Here is a 21077-nt window from a genome sequence, read left to right as displayed (position 1 = left end):
TTTTAAGCAGCTTAGCTGGCCTAAACTCAACCAGGTTTAAAGAATCAGAGCTTAAAGAGTCAGAGAAACATGAAACCAGAATGTCTGCCCACATGTAAATTCCAAATGTTTGCCCATCTTTACTAGTAACAGGCTCGCTCCATGGAAAAAGAGCCACCTACCACCACCTCGAATGTGCCTACTGGATGCTGGAAAAAAGTCACGATGCTTTGCTGTGTTCATATAATAAGGAATACTGAACTCTAGACACACATTTTTCCCATTTTAACAAGTATTTACTCCTACAGTATTATTTACCAGTACAGCTACTCCAAGCAGTAGAATGCATGAGTGGGGGTTATTGATTGGCGTGTACTCAAAGGACTTTCAAAGAGATTTCCATAACAGTCTGCATTAGAAACCATTCTGTGTCTAGTTAATCCATTTTGCTTGATGATAGGTTATCCTGAAACCTCAGGTATCAGACAATGAAAGCTCTCTTAACAGGAATCTCAACAGATGTGAGCTGAAAAGAGTGTGTGTCTCTGTGTACGTGTATGGTTTTATTTCAAATCCATAGTGCTTTACGACTAGATTGATACATGGAGCTGACTGGGCAAAAATTACATTAGATTGTTTTCCACTAACATATTGGCAGCCATTTGACATCAGCAGCAGCAGGTAGACACATTCCAGGCAATAGATGTGGCCTTCCTCCTTGAGGTTACAGCCCTGTCATACGACCTCTGTTATTCCCCAGGCTTCAGTCTCAGACACGTGTTGGTCCTCACCCTGATGGGAAGTAGGGTGTGTCACTGTGGTAGTTGTAATCAGGACACACCTTCTGTACTAGTTTATAATCTGTACTATAAAAGGAAATGTAAATACAGATTACTTTAAAGGGCTTGGAGCAGAGCCATGACACGTGGCTCTGGGTCTGCTCCTGATAACAGGTTTTTGAAGGGTCATAGTTGCAGAGCGTGTTCTTGGTAGCCTTGTCAACCTTTTCGTACTCGATTCGACAGTTAAAGGACTTGGAATCTTTGGCATCAATCACCGTCTGTTGTGCCAAGTCAAATTCCACTATTTTTGTAGGGGGCACTAGGCTCACAGATACATTCCCTTGACCAGTGGAGTTATGCCTGAAGTAAACACTAAACGTCCCATTGCCATGGTCAACGATTTTCCCTGTTATTAACAGATTTAGCTTCACAGTCTTGATGTTGGAATGAAAATCGCCCCAGCCAAACATTTTCTTGAATTTCCCAGTCTTGACGATGGGCCGCCTCTTTGCCCTGGGCCGAGGCTCTTGCAGGTCTGTGGAGTTCCTCAGCCAGTCCCAGAGATCTTGCTCAGAATAAGTTTCTGGGGCATCGTATCGCAGGTCCAAGTCTGTATCGTTTTCCTTTCCACGAAAAGTCTGTGACAGCAGTCGGCTGATGGACAAGTCTTTGCTACTTTCTGTCCATATGTGCTTTAGTGTGGATTTGGAGCTTCCTGATTTTAGAAGTTCTGTTTTTCCTCCATTTGTTAAATTTGCACAAGTAACCTGAAAAAAAAAAAAAGGGAAGAAAGAAAGGATATATTGAGATATGTAACACAAAAGCCATCATCCCCACCTGAGACTGAAATGATCAGATTTCAAAATCAAAGGGATTTTTATTTTTTTATTTTTTTTTAGGGAATAAATAGTATCTCTGTACTCAGCAAAACAAAACAGAAAAATCTATTTTCCTCTTCTTTCCAAGCCATTGTTCATTAGTTCTCCTTTGCCAGTCTTCTGCACTGGCCTTAAATTTAATCCCAGCCATTCACATTATTTTTCAGCCTGCAATCTACTTCTGTTATGACGCTGGTAAGCGATGAGCGTGTAACGAAGTACTGCAAAACCTAAGGTACACAGCCACCTCCTCCTCCGGTCTGTACGTGGCTTTCATGGGCCGTTTCTCATCTCAGAGTGACGTACTCTCGCTTGAACGTTCTCTCTCCAAAGTGACTGTGCCTCCCACCATCAGAGGCACATTCAGTTATTTGTGCTGCCCCTGGCATTCGCTGCCAGGGTGCTGTCTTGGTGGTGCCAGCCTGGCCATGCTCAGAGTCTTTATAAATCTAATAATGGTAATATAATATAATTTCCCTACTCCTTTTATGAGTACACATTGGTCTGTGTTCTTGACTGGGACCTTCAGTCACAACTATAAATAATAGAATAATGAGAATTTTAATGAGTTTTGCGTCGACAGCTGTACGTACTGTGTGCTGTACCTCAATTAATGCCAGAAGAGTGGCAGTCTTTTCTTACAGTCCCTTACAGACTAGCTACTGATTTGCCTTGTCTGTATCTAGTATGATGTGCATTTCTCCTTCCTCACTTCACTTCTTTTTTTCACACCTTCCTCTCCAAACCAAAAAGTCATCTGTGCAAGACAGAGAACCCTTTGTGTATTTACAAGAATAATAGGGCCACCAATTTAAAAGCAACAATAAAAAAGTCCTGCAAAATCACATTTTTAAAAAAAGACGAAATCTTGCACCAAGTTCCGACACAACCATAAACTTCAGACATAGTTTTTTTCACATAATTTAGTGTCAGAGCAATTTGTCTTATTTATATTTTTTTCTCTTTGCCGTAATTGTGTGGAAAACAGAGAACAGATGCAGCCTCGCAGCTGTCTGACATGCAGCCCTGGTAGAGAGCTCTGACGGAGCGTAGCAGGGAGGGCTGGAATTGGCGGGGGGCAGCGGGAGAATGGAAAGGGACCGACAACACCCTCAGTCCCATTCCCCCTCATAATTCGCACCAAACACTGCCGCATTCTTCAACGTTTGAACTGCTCTGAAGAGGCCATCGAGTTTCTCATTTCCCTTTTCATGGCTACGTAGGAGATCCTGAATACTCCTGTTTTATTCCTCTGTGTTCTGGCATTGATTTACATGCTTCTGCCACACTTGCAGTTATATCTTTCTCTTCACTTCAAAATGAACAGAGTGTATTCCCAACCCAGGAAACACACTGGAAACCAGCTAGTATTTAAATCATGTCCCCTCCCTACTGGTACAACTGGAGGTATATGTCACGGAGCATATCTATCACAGCATGGCCTTTTCATTCCCTAACAATCACGGAATTGAAGTGTGCTTTCATTAACTTCAGTACTTTTTCAAGGTCGGTTGAAGACACGTACATAAAATCAGTCTAAATTGTCTTAATACACTGATCACATAGGAGGTGTGCCCCCAGCCTTTTACGGTAAAGAAATAGGTAAATAAATCTGTCATATCCCACGCTATACCTCCCCAGTGCATTACAGGTGGCCCAGTAAGGGTAATAGATAAAATACGGGTTTTATTTAGGATTTTGCCAAAGAGATGACTTCCTCCTCTTTTGAATGGAAGGAAGGATTAAAACACAGACTAGCATCTCTGACAGCCAGCTTGTAGCTGCATCTTAGCATCAACACAGCGAGCCAGGAGAGAAGCTGTAATGAAATGCACTGATGGTGCACTGGTTAATGAAGCAGCAATGAAGATGTCACAGGGAGAAAGAAAGAGACTCAGAACATAATTTTGCTGTGGCATATGGGGAAGGAGTGCAAAATAAGAAAAGAAATGTGGTTAAAAGGAAAAATGTGCCTGTCTAGCATGAATCTGTCAACCTGCTATGAATCTAAGCAGTTAGCTAGCAGAGCTAGTATACCTGCAATCCTGTAGGTAGGATACAGATTGCTTACCACTATGTTTTTTCTTTGCTCACAGCTTGGTTTTCCGTTGTTTTCCTTTCTGCATCCAGTGATTTACATTTCATAGGATTACACTACAAGTTCCATGTAACAAGATGTAACAGTATAAAAAGCCTTTTAAAAAGGTCTTTTTCAGATGTATAAAACTGAACACCCAGGAAGGAAGGTGGTATTTTATGAAATGGTTGCTGACTGACCCAATACCTACGTTTTTTTGAAAGCAAATATATTTCATGGAAATGGATGATTCAGGCTCCATGCATGCTATACTGCTTCATACCTGATCTAACAAATACAATTGATTGTTACTGTCATCGATTTTGTAATACCTGAAAGACTTCTGGTCACGCAGTTAGCCCCGAGACCTCTGTTTGTGATTTTCAGTGAGGGTAACTGGCTGCATTCATGATTAAAGGCCTCAACCTGCCTTCCTTAGTCAAGTGTCTGTGTAAGCACTAGGAAAAACAGCCCACAAGGGTGAATAAAAAAGCTCTGGAATTCCTTGTTCTTCACTAACATTTTCCAGCCAACTGCTTTTTCATATACTGTTAGTATACGATGTGCTATAGAAAGTGGCTGTATGTATCCTCAGAGACTCACACGCCCAATAATACAGAGCATTGCTGTGTAATAGAATTTCTGCAAATGCAGCGGTTATTTTCACATGAACTAATCCACAATTTTCTTCCATCTCTCTTCTTTCCAACGACAAGGCTGCAGTAATACAGGGAAGATCATGCAAATCCATGAGATTTTGCACTCAGCAGTGTAAAAACTATCTTACTGAAACGCAGACCTGTTTTAGTGGTGCATGAAAAGACAGACGGTTTAAAACAGCTAATGGAGAGCTAAAGCAGCCCAAATGCTTTGGTGGCTTTTTTGTCCTCTTCCTTGAGCATATTTGCGCATAATTCAGAAACCTGCATACTCTTCATTAGCCATGAGCTCACTGTAACCAGAGTTGCCTTCTTTTCCGCAGCCAAGTGCCACTCCTAGACAAGGCATTGAAAAGTTTGTCCCACATGTACTGGACCTGGCCACGATAGAGTTAATTTTCCTCCTAGCAGCTCATATGGGGCTGTGGGTTAGATTTTTGGACCCAAACACTGGTAACCCACTGATGTTCTAGCTCTTGCTGAGCAGCGCTTGCACAGCATCAAGGCTGCCTCTGTCTCTTCGTTGGCCCCTCAAGTGACTCGATTACGGGGGGTGTGCAATAGGATGGGAGGGGACACACCTGAGACAATGACCTGAACTAACCAGAGATATCCCATACCATATAATATTGTCCTCAGCAATTAAAAGGAAAAGAAGGTGGGGTGTTTTTTTTTGGAGGGGTAGGCATCTTGTACCCAGGAACTGGCAAGGCATCACTGTGCCCATGGGAGGTGATGAGTGTTGCCTTTGCATCACTTGTTTTGTTTTCTTCTCTCTTCTTCCACTAATCCTCTGCTTGTTAAACTTGGTTTTGATCTTGACCAGCAAATTTTATTGCTTTTATTCATCCTTTCCTCTCCTCCTGTCCCACTGGGGAAGGGAGGGAACTGAGCAAGCAGCTGGGTGGTCCTGTCCACCACTACCATGCGATATATCAGTGTTGCAAAAGGGCTGAGGAGGGGGATTTCCTCCATGACCCTATAGCTAGAAGTAGTCTTGAATGACTACAATGTCAGAAGTGTCCATCTGGAACAACAGTAAGGAGCAAAAAGGTTTAGAAAGGCTTATCCAATGCTACAAATGTCAGTGGAAAAGCACTCAGTAAGCACAACAGACTAACCTTTGGTTCTGGTCTCGTACTTTTAATGGAAAAGAATGAATTTCCACTACCTGGTAATGTTTACTGATATCAAAAAAGTACAAGGAGCTGACTGCCTGGTAACTCTTTTCCGATGAATAACGAAAAATTGTTATTCCATTTCTTCTTTTACTTCTAGGAAGGAGCAAAGACAACGGTTTCACATTATCCCAAAGTGCCATTAAAAAAGACATACAATTTGATCTGTAATTCAGTCTTTAGTCCACCCATTTTGTATCCTCCTTTCTGAGGGTGAAGATCTTGTTACGATGATGTTTAACATCATGAAATGTATTTTAATAAATATGCTTAGTTCATTTAGGACTTCCTAAAGAATGGGCAGTTTATCTGTTTCAGAAATTTTGGACTTCTCTTTCAAGACATTGAGCCCTGAATGCTTTGTCAGGTCAAACCTGAACATTCGAAGCCGAGAAAACCAAGTTGGACAGGGATCTCAGGAAGCCAAGCAGGCCTTGAGTGGTGATTTAGGCCCTCTTCTCAGTGTAAAATAAACCATAGGTATATTAACATTAATTTAAGACTGATCAATTTGAGATTTTAAAAAATAGTAATTTGAAGAGGTACAGAATGCCTCTTGATTTCTTACTCTTTTGCTTTTATTCTAGCTCTATTACAGTTCATTACCTGTAATTACAGTATTGGTTTAGAAATTATGTATTTATTCCTCTGAATGTATGACTACTTGAGGGCAAATGAAAATGTAAACAAACAATCTAATACTCACGGCAGAAAAATCTCTCTCTTCAGGTAAATAAGTAATCAAAACCAAGATCATTTTTGCTGGTGTAGCACTGTAGGAATTTGGCAGCGCTGAGCTTGCATATGCTCTGTATATAAGAATTCCGAATTTTCTTTCCTCTGTCAGATATCTCAGATACAGCACGAGCAGGGGAGTACTGATGGACATATCTATAAGCTGGACCACTATCAAGGCAGCAGAGCACTCAGAAAAATCTTAGCTGGCTCCGGTTTCCTTACATTAATCCTGTTTATGCAATGGGTGGAGGAAAATCTGGACCTAGTTTACTGTTCTACTTTGATCAGTTTTTCTCCCTATACCTGTCTACAGATTGTACAAAGTTACTAGTGGCATGGGGATATTTTATTCAGTGAATAATTCCAGACAAGTCAAAGTCAATATTCTACAGGAATTTGACCATAAACAAAGAAATCGAGAACAAAAATTAATGAAGATATGATTATAATAGGGGGAAGTAAAACACGGTGAAGGACTCGTACCTGTTACAAACTGACACTTTGGAAAGGGAGGGTGAACATGGAAAACCTCACACATTAACATCTCACAGAAACAGACCTCTCTGGGTTTAACTTACAAGCCTTTTTGCTACGTGACATGAAAAGAATAAGGCTGTGGATTGGTCAATCAAAAAACGCTAACTCAGATGAATCTGACAAGTGGAACAGTAAATCCTGATCTGCTGTGTCAAACGAGAACACAAAAGTGGTTATGCAGGCTCAAACCAAAGACTCATTTAGAAAAACGTCCTGTCTCTAATTGCAGCTATAAGAGATACCTGGACAAGAGCAAGAGCATGGCAAGCATATGATAGTCCCCTAATTTCTTCCCAGCTGTCAAATGCTTCTAGTTTCCTCTGCTAGATATCATTTCCGTATATGTTTTCCATTTCTCAGTAGACTGCTCTTCCATGCATTTGCCCACTCTGACCCTTTGTAAACTTTTAACTTCCATAACGTCCTCCAGCAATGAGTTCCACAGCCCTATTCCCTCTTACTGCTTGGTTTGAACCTGGCTGCTGCCACCTTCTTTGGAGAAGCCTTCATTCTCCAGACGGAAAACTCAATCTCTATCCAAATTTCCTATGTTCCTCCTTACTTTTCCTTGCCACTACACTTTACATGTATTTTCTACAAATATCAGTGAGAGGAGAATTTGATGACTTCTAGCTACCTAAAGAAGTCTGCTTCTGGCCAACCAGTACGTGCCTCAGTTATATCTGTTCATAGTACTAAAAAAATATTGATCACTTTTCCATTTTGAGTACCAGCCTCCTGAGTCACACAAATAATCCCTTGTACGGAAGATATTCTCTACCTATACCTTTGAATTTCCTTTTTGTCCTTCTCTGAAGCCTCCTCGGCTCTACTCTTAGTTCCATCTTTAAGCTGAGGAGACCAGAATGGCCCACGGTATTCAAGATGTGGCAGAACCATGGTCTTGAATGGTGGCAAATGGCCTTCTGTTATTTGTTCACTCTTTTTTCTCTAGGAATGCATAATATTTTATTTGGTTTTGATCACTAATGAGCACTGAACTGATGCTTCATGGAACTGACATAACCCTAAAATCTCAATTCTATTTCTATATGAAGCTGGGATTTATTTTTTCCCCATGTATTTTACATTACATTTACTACCACAGAATTTCTTTCCTGAATTTACTGCCTATTTATTAATCCTGATAAGATCTTTCCGCCGTTCCTCATCGTTGGCTCTTATCTTTTCTCCTTTAAAATATTTTGTCATCAACAAACTTTGTCACTCACATTTCTCAGGTCCTTTACAAATATATTGAACAGCAGAGGTCCTTGCACGGAGCCCTGCAGAATTCGTATGGTGACCCCCTTTCACTACTGACCACAGAAAAAGCAGCATCTGAAGTTTTCAATAATATTTTGTCAAGTAATCACTTGGGATCATTCACTTAAGCATAAGAAAATAGAAATTTTTGTCACACAAAAAAACAGAGAAAAGATAGATGTTTTTTACTGGCTTTGAGTCAGGAAATTGAACTTAATATACCCTGTTGCTACAATTTTTGTGTAGATATACTATAGGATTCATAAAAATCAGCTTAATACTATCAACTGTGCTCAGCTCAGCTTTAAATTCTGTCTTTCTTGTTTTAATCTATGAGCTACTGTGCTTGTTCCAAATGGCCATTTTCAGAAAGAAAATGTGGCTACCTGAGCTTTTTTCATCATTCATGCAACAGAGGTTATGCAAGACCAGGAGCTGATATAAATTCAGCTGATATAAATTCAGTGAAATTTAACATCAGTGAAATTAGAGTGCCTATATCAGCTGATATCTGTTTGAGATCTGACTAGGAATCAAAGACTAATTAGGAAATTTGTACCGACAGAAAGATGAGGGCACTAATAACACAGTAGAGGCGCTGCTTTGTTTAGAGACATTATAATTCTTAACAGTTGTTGATCATAAAATATTAAGATACTGCAGCAGGCTGTTCTGCAAAAGAAAAATAACCAGCAGAAGTTACAGTTCCACAGCGCCCTTCTACACCATGTGAGTTGCCTGTTATAAATAAGCCTGAAAACCAGGAGTCTCAAAAAAATTTCAGGAAATGCAAAGGTGATAAAGCACCTTCAATGGCTGGTTTCCAATGAGAATACTGAAGAATTACCGTGTCAAACTTTGCTTTAGAGGCTCATTGCCTCTCCCTTGCACTCCTGTTGACTGTGGGCTAAGCTGTGACACTGCCACAAGTCCTGTGAGTGGTAACAGACTGGCGACAGAAAGTGGCAGCCTGCCACCACATGTTAAGAAAGAGTCAGAACGTGTTCTGTGCTAGCCCAGTCCATGATCTAGGGTGGGAATCACCTCACTGATCACCCCATCCACCTGGAATTCAGGTCTTAGGTTTAAACTATCCACCTAGGCTTATTCCATAATCAACAGAAAGAGAGAAACACGAACGACCTCTTCTAACTCCATGAGGTATAGATGAATCTTCAAGGATTGAAGAGTAAGCAAGAAAAAATCTGACCTATGGTGCACAGTTTGCCATGGAGAGAACACCATGGAGAAACCACGAAGGCTGCAGGCTGGAAGTAGGACAACAATTTCTCTGCCTAAACACTTTCTGAAATGCTCCAGTCATTTTCAAGTCCGATGCTCCCTATACATCTGTAAGCACGCTCAGGCTGGTTCTGTGTTACTCATACAGCAAGGTGTGCAGTCTTGTTAGTATTGCTCCTCCCTTTAGATACAGGAAATTTCCCATCTGGAGGTTTCCTTTTAGAAAAAAACATAGCTTTGTACCTTTCTGTTATCTTCTGGGTTTGATATAATCGTACCAATAATTTTCACAGGTATTTGGAATCTGAAAAACTAGAGTTCTTCAGCCTGATCTGTTCACCAGTGACTACAAAAGATGTTTAGTAAGCTGGCTTTTAAAAAGTGTTTAGTCATCTAAAGATAGACAGGCCCTTGAAATCAATCAGACTCAGATTGTAACTATGGAGACATTTCTTCTGGCAGCAGCGCCTTAACTGATACTTTTCTCTTTCTCCTTCTTTTCTCTGCTTCACTCTGCCAGCACTGCCCTCTCAGCTGTGGCAGTTCAGCTCTTTGTAAGAACCCATAATCTTCTTTTTCCTTTCACAAACTTCCAGAGTAGAAATAAGACTCAGAATTAAACATCCAGGCTCCTCTAAGTGTCTGGAGGAGACTGGGAACGCTGAACCAGGAACCAAAACCACAGATCGATGGCAGGAAGCAATGAAAAGCCATCTCTAGGAAAGGTTCCACCCTTTTTCTGGAAAGCAGGGGTGAAGACAGGCACTCCTGTCACTCTTGTCTTTCAAAGAAGGAATCTCACTGTTTTTCCTTCAAAGATGTAGCTCGTGGTGAAAAAGGAGTAATTGCCATAGTCCATTTGATTTAAGAGCTTGAGAACATTAGAAAGTCAAACCAGAAGTCCATCCAGTCCTATACCATGTATCCAACAATGGCTGAAAGCTGGGTTTTGTCAAGGAATCCAAAATCAGGGAAAGAATATACTACTTCTACCAGAAAATCTTTCCCATCTTCAAGCCTTTGCAGATCAAGGACTTCTTAAGCTGGATTTGTGGCTATGAATTTAATAACTTTCAGCAAATATCACTTCCAAGAACTTGCTTGTTTCTCCCTGAAACTTCCAGCATCTGAAATGCCCTGTGACCAGTAGTTCCAGCTCTTAACTTCAGACCGTCTGAGGAACCTTCTGCTCCTGTTCGTTTTGAGCAAGTCACGTCCTAGGTTCATTTGATGCCGTCTAAATTCTTGTCCAGCAGGCCACAACAAAATCTAGCAGCATTTTTCCTGTGGGGCTCAGGCAGAAGCTTGGTGCCTGGACGCTCAGGCCGGGCAAAGCTGTCAAAGTTTACAGCTGGCACTTGAGGAGCTTCCAGGTCAAGAACAGGAGGTGCTGTCTGAGATGATACAGGTTCTTCCAGAACTAGGCAGCTACCAGACTAGCTAGTCACAGAGCAGTGTAAGACTCTGGGTTTGGAAAACAGAGGAAACATATGGACTTTCTTGGCTCAATTTATGGACCAAATCCTGACCCACCTCTAAGGTCAATTGCAAAAATCCTAGAGGAGCAGAAGGATGAACATAGTGTGGTACCACATAGCTTGATTTCATTTTCTTGCCTAGTTAAGGCAGAATGGAAGGTGTTTGGTTTGTGAAACATCATTTCTCTTTCAATTTATAAAACATACTATCCCGTACAATAGTCTGTGAACAGAAGGACCAAATGAGTTACAATACGCTGGGAAAATCTTCACATTATAATTTTACAGCTTTCTGCTTTTTGCCTTAGAAGTGCAGGAATTCAGCCCAAATATTTCTAATGGTGGAGTTGCAAGCGAATTTGTAAAGATTTGGAAAAGGATTGAAATATAACTGTACAAAATATCCTATTAACTCTTGCCCTATGTTTTACATTTTTAGAAAGAATTTAAACTAAACTCTTGAAGCCTGCTGCCTATGTTGTCATTAAAGATTTTTTACTTCAGTGGATTATGACTTTTGAAAATTCACCCCATCTCCATTCAGCAGGGGATTAAACTTCCATGGAATAAATTAAAGTGGGTTAAAAATGTCTAACAGAGCTTTAAGACCCCTGTATTATGCCAGTATCACAGAGTGCTTCTAACTTTGAAATGAAAGTCTGGCTAGGTAAATAAATTTTGTTAAGGATCTATTGTTCTCGTTTCACATTCCTATAAGCCTTCTTTTATTAATATTGGCTTGCCATTTTCTGCATACATGTAGACTGTGATATTAAATAAAATTAGATTTTATATGAAAGGCCACAGAGCAACATTTTAATCAAAATTTGCACTGTAGTTTGCCTTATATATAGCGCACTGAAAAAAAAAGTCCTTTTTCATATGGGTAGACACACCTTCTGAAGAAGGTGGAAAAGACCATAGTGTGTGAATTCCCAGTACTGTATAATGGACAAAGCCACTGTGCACTACTAACATGCTCTATTAGTATTACTCTTTTTCTACATACAGTTTCCAATCATCCACTGCTAATGTAAAGGCTTGATAAAATTAGAATACTCCCACATTTACCCAAATAGTTTGTTCTTCATGTATCTGATACCACACTTTGCCAAAGAAGAGCATTAGAATGTTGATAGAGCCAAGTCACTTTCCACATTGACATTCATTCTAGAAATCTGAATTTGAGCAAAGATGTCTTTTGACGAGATTTAACTCCCATTGATGTTGGCAGAATGTACATTTCCACATAAAGAAGTTATATATACATATATATATATATTTGTATGAGATGCTCGTGAAACACAAAAAGGGGCTTGCACAAGTATAAAAAAATTCTATTGCAAAAGTACAGATTCATTTCATTAAAATTGCCTGTTGTTCGCTAGGTTACTCATTTACTACGAACAGCTGAATACCTCAGGAAAGGCATTTTGAAAGCACAGAGGAAGGTGTTCCAAGGTGCAATCAGAGTTTGGCATACCCTCGCTAACTTTTATGCCTTCATCTTCACCTTACGCCCTTGACAGACATGCATACTGACTCCTCAGAAGTCTTCTGTGATCATGAAGGAGGTTTTCTTCTCTTTGAATTTCAGCCAGAAGCAGCAATATATTCCCTTTCTAACTGTGTTTGTGTAATAGGCATTGATCAGTCAGTCAGTCAGTCAATGGATATCAAAATCTATTAAAATCCATTTCTGAGGAAAGAGGTGAGTTTCTTTAATGTTGTTTGGCAAGGAAGGGGAAGATTAAACAGCTATTCTATTGCAAGGGTACTCAATTAATTTTTATTGAGATTTTCTTGGTGGTTTTGTCAGGGCCTGCTAATTCTTACAAGGGGGTGCTCAGCATTAAGCAGCACATGGGCACCAGCTCTACTGGGCAAGCTAAGAGCTGCATTTTTTTTTTTTTTCCTGGATATGGCATTCACAAACACGTTGCAACGCTCCCAGAGTGCAGAGATGGGAAAGAAATACAGATCATCCTGTTGGGAAACTAAGAGATGCCACATGTTACGTATTTACAAGATCCAGGCAAAGTTTATTCTTGATCCAAATCTGACCAGGACTCTGCCATCAGTGTACCTTTGCTCAGTCAGGATGCCAGGAGACTGAGTAGCCTCCGAAAAAGTACCACCCCATTTGCTTACACATCTGGTCTTTCTGTGACTCTGGAGACAAGAGACCTGTTATGCCATTAAGAGGAATACAGTTAGAGAGCACTAGAAGAGGATACCATACACCGATTTCTCTACCTCTTGTAAACTAGCCACGAATTCATTCAGTATGGTACTTCTTTGTTCTGACCACCCCTGAACTTGCACAGGACAGTTTTTAGGTCTATGGTACCTTTCTGAGTTTATCCAAACAGACACTGTGAGGGAACCTAGCACAGCCAAACAAAACAGAACAGAATACCCAGTAGAAAAATCAACATTGTCTGTGCCTGATAATAGTCTTGTATTTCCTTCCTACAATAGTATCACACCTAATTAAAAGTGAAAATTAATAGCCAGCAGGATTAATCAAATTCCATATGCAAATATCTGGCTCATGAGAGCCATGGTCCAATTGCTAGTACTATCACTAAGGTCATTAATTTAAATTGAGATGAGTTAAGAGTCCTTTGGGCATTGACACATAAGTTGAAGGAGGTTATTCATTGCGAAGTTTTTCACACTGAAATGAAAAACTTGGGAAGAAAATACGTGAACATTGTGTCAGCACACCGACTTCCAGGATAATGAGCAGTGCTGTGAGCTTGCCTGTGGAGGACCATGAGTCCTCTCCTGTAATATACACTAGTTAATACATTGCTTTAAATTCATATTAAGATGTACCGAAGCAAGTTGAATGCAAGATCATTCAAGGTCTAGTAAACAGACATACTTGGGATTATTTTATGCCTGCTGACTTCTGCTGAGCTGCTTCAAATTACAGAAAGACTTCTCCTTTTTTTTTAACCAAAACCTGAGTATCAGTTTCATAAACCCTTCAGAGACTTTTCCAGTCATCAGAAAAGGTCCAAACATTTCCAATTAGCAAGAAATATTAACTCAACTTATAAGCAGAAATACTGGAGCCCTAGAGCACTGGTTAAGCTAGTGGAAATATACTCAGGACTAGTTCCAGTATCTTGATCCATACCTGCAGTTCTAGGCAGTGTGACTAGAAGAAATGTGGTCTTTAAAGGCAAATTATAATGGACTGCCGAACACCTATGAACTTTCTCCAAATACTGATGGCTGAAATATTTTAAGTTGCACGGTAACAGAATGACTGCAGAGTAATAAAGTAGTGATGGCATTATATTACTTTTCCTACATAAAGAATAAAAACATAAAATTTATTATTCTGACCTTGTATCACAAGGACTTCTCAGGTATGTAAAAAAATTCAACTGGCCTATCAAAATGGCCTCAGACTAAAGGGAAACCTGCCAAGCATGGTCTCCAGAAGTTTTTTTTAAATTTGAAGAAAACTGGAGTCTGAAAAATTAGGCTGGAATCCTTACAAGTTTGGGCTTTAGTATTTACTCAACAGCAGGTTTTCATACTCTTAAAGTATAATAAATTCAGGGTTCAGGGAGAATCGAGCATTATTGGTCCCAAATCTACATGAGTTAGGAAATGCAGTGGTACTGAAAATGGACAGAGAAACAGGAACTTTTCAAACCAAGTTCCAGAGAGCCTTCATCTTTCTTGATTGATACCTAGAGTCCGTTCTGCTTTGACCTCAGACTGTTCTGAGCATCACCACCTTGACCGCACTGAATTATTTGGGTCAATTCTACTTGCAGTCCCATTCGTACAGCCTCCTGCATGAATAGGATTTCAACAGAGTGATTCAGACAGGAATTAAGTTCTTTGCCTTTCAGAGAATAAACATTTCTTCAAAGACAGGTCAAGATGACTGTATGTTAATATATTCCTATGTCTGCCCAAAAAAGCAAATAACTTTTTTCCATTGTCTCATCCTCTATATCTCTGTGGCTGAGCAGCAGCACAAAACAATTTAACCTTAGCAAGCAAATTTCATTTGTTACCTGCCAAATGCTGATACAAAAGATAACTATGAAAAAGCAATAAAATCCTCATTCTAAGGCAATAGGTAACATGCCTTCGCTGTAATATACTCGCTAAATAACATTCAATGAACTCATAAAAGGATTTAATTTAAATATAAATGCTTAGCAGTTCCATTTTTCAGGGAGTAAATGACACTTTTGCTTGTGTTTCTTTTAAATGCATTTGCAGAATAGACATCCTTTCAAAACCCACAGTTAGCATTATGTATTATTACTGTTACTGCGAGGCTCATGGAACACCCTGCAGCCAGGGTTAGGGTGTACTAGAAACTAAATATATACAGTCACTGCCCTCGACAGCTTTCTCACTGAAACAGATGTGGCAAAGGCACAGCTGATAGAAGAAACGTTGGTGATGTCCTAATCAATTGCAGAGCTAAGAGTTAGTACAGATCTCTGGACTTTTCTTTCCAGTGTCATATCCAGGATGTCCCAAAAAAGGTTGATCTCAATAACTGGTTGGGGTACAAAATGCCACTAGCTGGTTTAAAAAAAAGAGTACAGGCTCAAGGAAACCGAGTCAGCTCAGAAGTGAGTTGTGCTACCGAATTCGCCAAGTCCATGCCATCAAGAAGCCTGAAAGCCACTTGTAGAGCGTTAAGAGGTCCCAGTTTTCTCCAGGAGCAAGGATATCCACCCTCAGTAGTGAGAAATGTTTGCCTTGTTCCTCTGATAAAAACGATAGTGAAAGGAATCGTACAAATACAATCTGTCTTCCAAAATGTGCATCCTTTAGTTCTCACTTTGTCTTTCAGCTGTTAGTCCACAGCAGCTCTGGGTAGCCCATAGGCTAGCTAGTGAATAACAAGAATATTTTCCATTGTTTTGAATTTACTTAATTAAATTCTAATGACAAAATTTTTACAAATTTACTAGAAACTAGCAATGTCTCACCTTATACAAGTTATTAGCTTTTCAGAGTGCTTTCTTTCTTAGTTTGCTGTATAGATAACTATGGTAAGTGACTGTAGGGCAGCAAGAAAAGTCCGATTGCTACTTGTTACAAGATCCTTTAAGCATTCTATCCACCCACTGAAGATTTTTTTGTGCATTCATCTTACAGATTTTGTTGCTAAAATATGGAAGCATTTTCATCTAATGGGATCCAGCAATATCCTGGATGAATTAATAGAATATATTGTCCAGTAATTTCAGAATGTTTTTTCCACGGAGAATAGCATATACAGGGATTTGGGCTAAAAGACATCATGTTTACAAGAAACACATCCTGTCACTCACCAGTCGCAGGATAGTATGAGAGCATCGAGCTTGGAATTTGCAGTTTTGCTATATCGTGCTAGTAACCCTAACCAAACGCCTGAACCCTAAGTCCCAACCCAAAATCCTAACTCCTCATTCCAGGCCCCTAACGTTCAACCTCTCACCTAACCCTGACTCTAACCTGTTTAGTGCCCAAGAAGGAGAAGAGGGGCAGGGTGGTACGTATAACGCACATAATTTAGCTATGATATACTTTCTTTAATACTGCTTGTGCATTTTCAAGTATGATCATGTACTCTGAGTAATGCAAAATCAGATCCTTTGCCAGCTCAGGCAGAGAGACTGCCATTTTCCAGCCTGTCCTTCAGTCCGAAAGTACTTTTTGTTACGGGGAATGGCAGTAAGGGCTGCATGGCAGTCGCTGTGCCTGTTCAATTACTGCCCATTCTAATCAGATTGCCAGCAAGGGATCATTAGGAGTTTGGTGTGGATGATGTAAAATATCTACTAGGAATAGGATTTTGATCATCACTTCATTTTACATCTGTTTCTCACTAACCAATGGAACAAAAGAGCGTTAATCACTCTTGACCTTTCCTGGATTTGAACTAGTAGCTTAATTGCTAATCCTTACTGAGGGACTCTGAAGTGCACAGTCGAGCCCCTGAGGCATGCAGCTTGACCCCCTCTGCTCAACATTTGTTTTAACCAACAACATCATCAAGAATATGCTCAGACTTGACAATGTTAATTACAGCTTTGGCCATAGTTTCCAGATGAAGTATAGACGAAACTGTCTAACTAGAAACATTAAAAATATCTGCCAAGCTCTAGGTGATTCTATATGGATCAAAAAGTATCTCCAGCCAAGAAGATCTTGCAGCCAAGAAGATCTTGCAGACTCACGCTACTGCATTGTCAGTTTGCTCCTAAGAAACGCCCAACTCCTGGCAATTAGAATCCTTAAGGGACTGGGTGAAAATCTGTTAGTTTTGGCTTGCTTCAAACTCTTCCCCCAGATGGTAATATAGTTCCAAACCAGCTGAGATTCACTTTGTGATGAATTTCATTGTAAAAAAGGATCATACAGCAAAGAGATGAACAAAAGATTTTCCCCTCCTCAAATTTCAAGCTACAGCATGAAAAGCGTTTACTTTGATTTTTTTTTCTCAATGTGATTAGCTTATTCTAAGTTCCTTATCTCGAGATCTAATCTTTTTCCTCGGTTATTTTCAAATTTACATTCAATTATATTTCAGGCTAACATTTACTAACTGAGAGAGAAGAAACATAGAGGCAATATGTTCTACCATGCTCCCAGTTCTCATTGCAAAGCTTGAAACTGGAAGAACGTGGGGTCCTACCTGCATGTTGTCTGACAGATGAAAATGGCATTCAACTGATATTAATTTTCCTGTGGATGCCAGTGCCTCGTACTGTTGCAGTTTGTCACATAGGTTCATGCTTCTTACATGTGTAATGTCAAAATACATATTGCTTTTTTACAGGATTTAAGATCTTATTTGTAACTAAGCTTAGAACCACATTTCTACTTTAAACCTGCCCGTTGAAGACTTCTCTCTGTGTTACATTTACTTTTCTGTAATATTTAGAGCACATCAACATCGCAAACTGGAAGGCAGAGCCTACTGCCCTGAGATTGTACCGATTAATATCTCAGGCAGAAATACTAGCAAGGTCCCTCAAAGCAGACACACTGCGTGGACACGAAGCTAATTAGACCCACCTATTAGCAGAGCTGATTAACGGGGACGCTGTGCGGAGCTGGCGCAGCTCTGTGCCTCCTGGTTCAGGAGACAGCTTGTGCGGTCCTACCTCACAGCTCTGCGCTGCTTTCGTCGCACGGTATTAGCAGGGCCCGAACGTTCTTCATTGTTATCCATGGAAAAACGTAAATCTTCCAGAGGAAATACAAATCACAGCACTCGTATGTGCTCACTGGAGCACGTCGTTTCCCCTATGAACCCAGTTCGGGCCTCGTGAATCCGGTTGCGCCGCGACTTTGGCAGGTAGTTCACATGGAGGAACACATGGAAGGTGTTTGATGGGCTACCGGCCACTCAGGTTGTGCCTCAAGGGACAGAAAGGGAGCACTGGTTTTCTAGTATATAAATAAAAGCAATTTATAGTATGAGTTGACTGTGCTTTAGTGGAGTTACTCCTGAGCTACGCTGGCATGATGGAGTTCTAATCTGCTCCACCCGGTTACTGAATAGCCCAGTCAACATCAACTTACCGAAATGAGTAATTGATGTTTGTCAGGACTGAGAACACTTTCCCTTTCCTGCTCTCTCGGTTATACTGGGGAAGGCCTACACAAGTAACAAAAATTATTTTCAAATTAATATTTTGGGCAATTTAAGCCAAGGAAAGAAAAAAACTCCCTTGCAAGCCTTGCCCTAAGATCCCAGCGAGAGACACAGAAAGCTGGCTGAGAAAGCGTGTTTTGTGCTGTGTTGGAAATATTTCCTTGACTAGGAATTTTCAAACTTTCATATAACAAATCAAACCCCAATCTCTCTCTCAAGCACTTCAAAGAAGCAGCAAAACACAGCAAGAGCCATGAAAAGACTCAGGACTTTTGGATCATTCCCAGCCCTCGTTCTGTTGCTGCAGCTCCTCCGGGAAGGCAGCTTGCCAGCTTCCACAAACAAATCCCCTGCACGGGGGGGACTGAGGTATTGGATGGACTCAGTCAACAGGAACCTGTGGCCAGTATGCCAGGCCACCTGTTCTAGGGGGGATCGAGCCATGGAGAGGGGTTGAATTCAATTTCTTTAGCAATTCTCTTTACATGGCTTCCCAGCATTTATCAAATCTCTGCCACCTGGAGAAACTCTCTTTGTGTCTAGCAGAGAGAAGGAACAGTGGAGCAGAACGTGTGTTTCCCCATCCCCGTACCAGACTGACACTGGAAACCCCTAAGTAACTGCTACAAATCTTACAATGGAAATAGACAGTTTTCCTGGGAAGAAGATAAAGAAAGTTCTGGCAGATTGAAAAAAAAAGAAAAAAATAAAAAATTTCCCCATTCATTTCTGTGAAAATTAATTAAAACTTCAGGGGACTGACACAGTGAAACAGCTACAGTTACTCCCAGGGGAAGTTCTATCCATTGTTATCTCGTACTGTTTACCACACTAAGGCTCAGATGTTTGCAGGAACTTAAAACCATTCACCACCAAACCCTCTTCTTCTTAGTTATTCATATAGTCAAAAGACAATGACCTCAGCAACGTGTCAACAGCAAATTATGCCAGAGAAATGCTTATATCATGACCACTTTTTTCCTTTACTTTGCAACATAGAAAACAATATTTTTTTCTTTTTTTGTATTTGTATTTTTCTATTTTATGTATTTGGGGGAAATATTTAAATGATTCATTGCTAGTATTGACCATTTATGAAATGTAACATGAGAAATATTTATTGACACGAATTTTGTTATACTGTGGGAACACAATGCAAAAATTATATCCTGTTCAAATACTGCCTTTTCCCTTAAAGATGTCACAGAACTTTACAACAGAATCAAGTCTGTCTACGACAGAAGAACCATTAAAAATTATAAAGGGCAAAACCAAAGTACTGAAAGTTATACAACTTCAAGGGAACCCAAAATTGCTCTGAATGCCACTTTGACTGCAAAATTGTACCATCACCAAAAATCAATCCAAGAAGAATCAAGGACAGTTACATTGCAGTTTTGGTGAGGGTATTGATGCAAACGTGGTCCTAGCAGAAAAGAACCGGCAATAGAGTCTGTTTAAGTGGAATCAATTTTAGGCTAATAAATGTCTGCTTTGATCAGAAATAATTGCAAGATTAAAAATAGAAAGTACAAATAACTAATAGCATATTTTGAAAGGAAATGGGTATGTTGAAATCCAAACGATGCAGATTTTTTTTTTCCCCAATAAACTACCTGAATCAGGCATAACGAAAAACAAGACAAGACAGACAAGAATACAAAGCTTCCCAGTGCTGGTCCATCATTGGCAAAGTCACAGAGAGAAATGAAGGTTTATAGTTGGTGTGGACCCGTGTGACACTTTCTGGAGAAGCAAGCTTTTTATTCAGAAAAGGAACAGATGTTTTGGCAGATAGCATAGAAAGAATCCTGTCAGAGACTATAAACTAGGCTTGAACGAAAAAAAAAATAAGAGTGTGGAAAAAAATGTGAAGTATAAAACAAAAGAACCAAAATGACATGGATAAAATAGAAATGCAGAAAAAAGACAAGGGCTTTGTTAAAACTGAAAAGAAAAAGTAAATGTGCTAAACTCCTTGTAACTTTGGAAGAAGTTTTAAGGGGAAAAAAAATGAAACTTATCTCCCTTCCACTGACACAGCTCATTGCAGCATGAGGCTGGGAGATTAATTTTATAACTGCAGACAGAAATCAAATAAAAGGAAGAGTCAATGCCCTTTTTAAGCATCAGTAGAGAAAGATCACAAGTACACAGCCAATATTAAAATGCAGCCAAGGTTTATGGCCAACATTTAAGTAGATTTGTACTGGAAGAACAAAAAATAACCAACTCTACAAATGGAGATGGGCATACTACCATCGCCTGCCCTTGCACCCAAAGGTTTTCCTTTTTCATTTGTTTGCGATAAAGAAGCTCTTTCTGAACCAAACAAATGTGTTTAAGAAGATTTGAAACTCAAACGCACCAAGCCAATTCCTGTGAATACACTCAGTCTCGATAAAGAAGAACTTTGTCAAGAAATTCTCAGCCTACCCCCTTCAGCATTTAAAAATATGCTCTTTAACCTCCAAGAGAAGCCTCTTCTGAAAAATACAGAGGAAGCTGGTACCAGGGTAGCAAAGCCAGAGCTCAGTCCTGCTACCTGCGAAGAGCAAGGTACCAGCTGAAGATACTATGGCACGTCTTGGTACACATATTGAAGTTGCAAAGAAACACGGCCA

General features: G+C 40.0%; 1 protein-coding gene across 1 annotated transcript in view; it reads right to left on the bottom strand.

Moving 5' to 3' along the window:
- Positions 1 to 766: 766 nt before the first annotated feature.
- NXPH1 (neurexophilin 1) overlaps positions 767 to 21077 on the bottom strand; it is a 138631-nt gene continuing 118320 nt past the window's right edge. Inside the window, exon 2 of the mRNA XM_086468245.1 lies at positions 767 to 1528. Within this exon, the coding sequence (XP_086324371.1) occupies positions 767 to 1528 (762 nt within the window). The remainder of the gene's footprint in view (positions 1529 to 21077) is intronic.

The sequence above is a fragment of the Leptosomus discolor genome, chromosome 7, assembly GCF_034619465.1.
Source record: "Leptosomus discolor isolate bLepDis1 chromosome 7, bLepDis1.hap2, whole genome shotgun sequence".
NCBI lineage: Eukaryota > Metazoa > Chordata > Aves > Leptosomiformes > Leptosomidae > Leptosomus > Leptosomus discolor.
The sequence above is the reverse complement of the archived record's forward strand: the minus strand, read 5'-3'. Positions and strand labels throughout refer to the sequence as shown.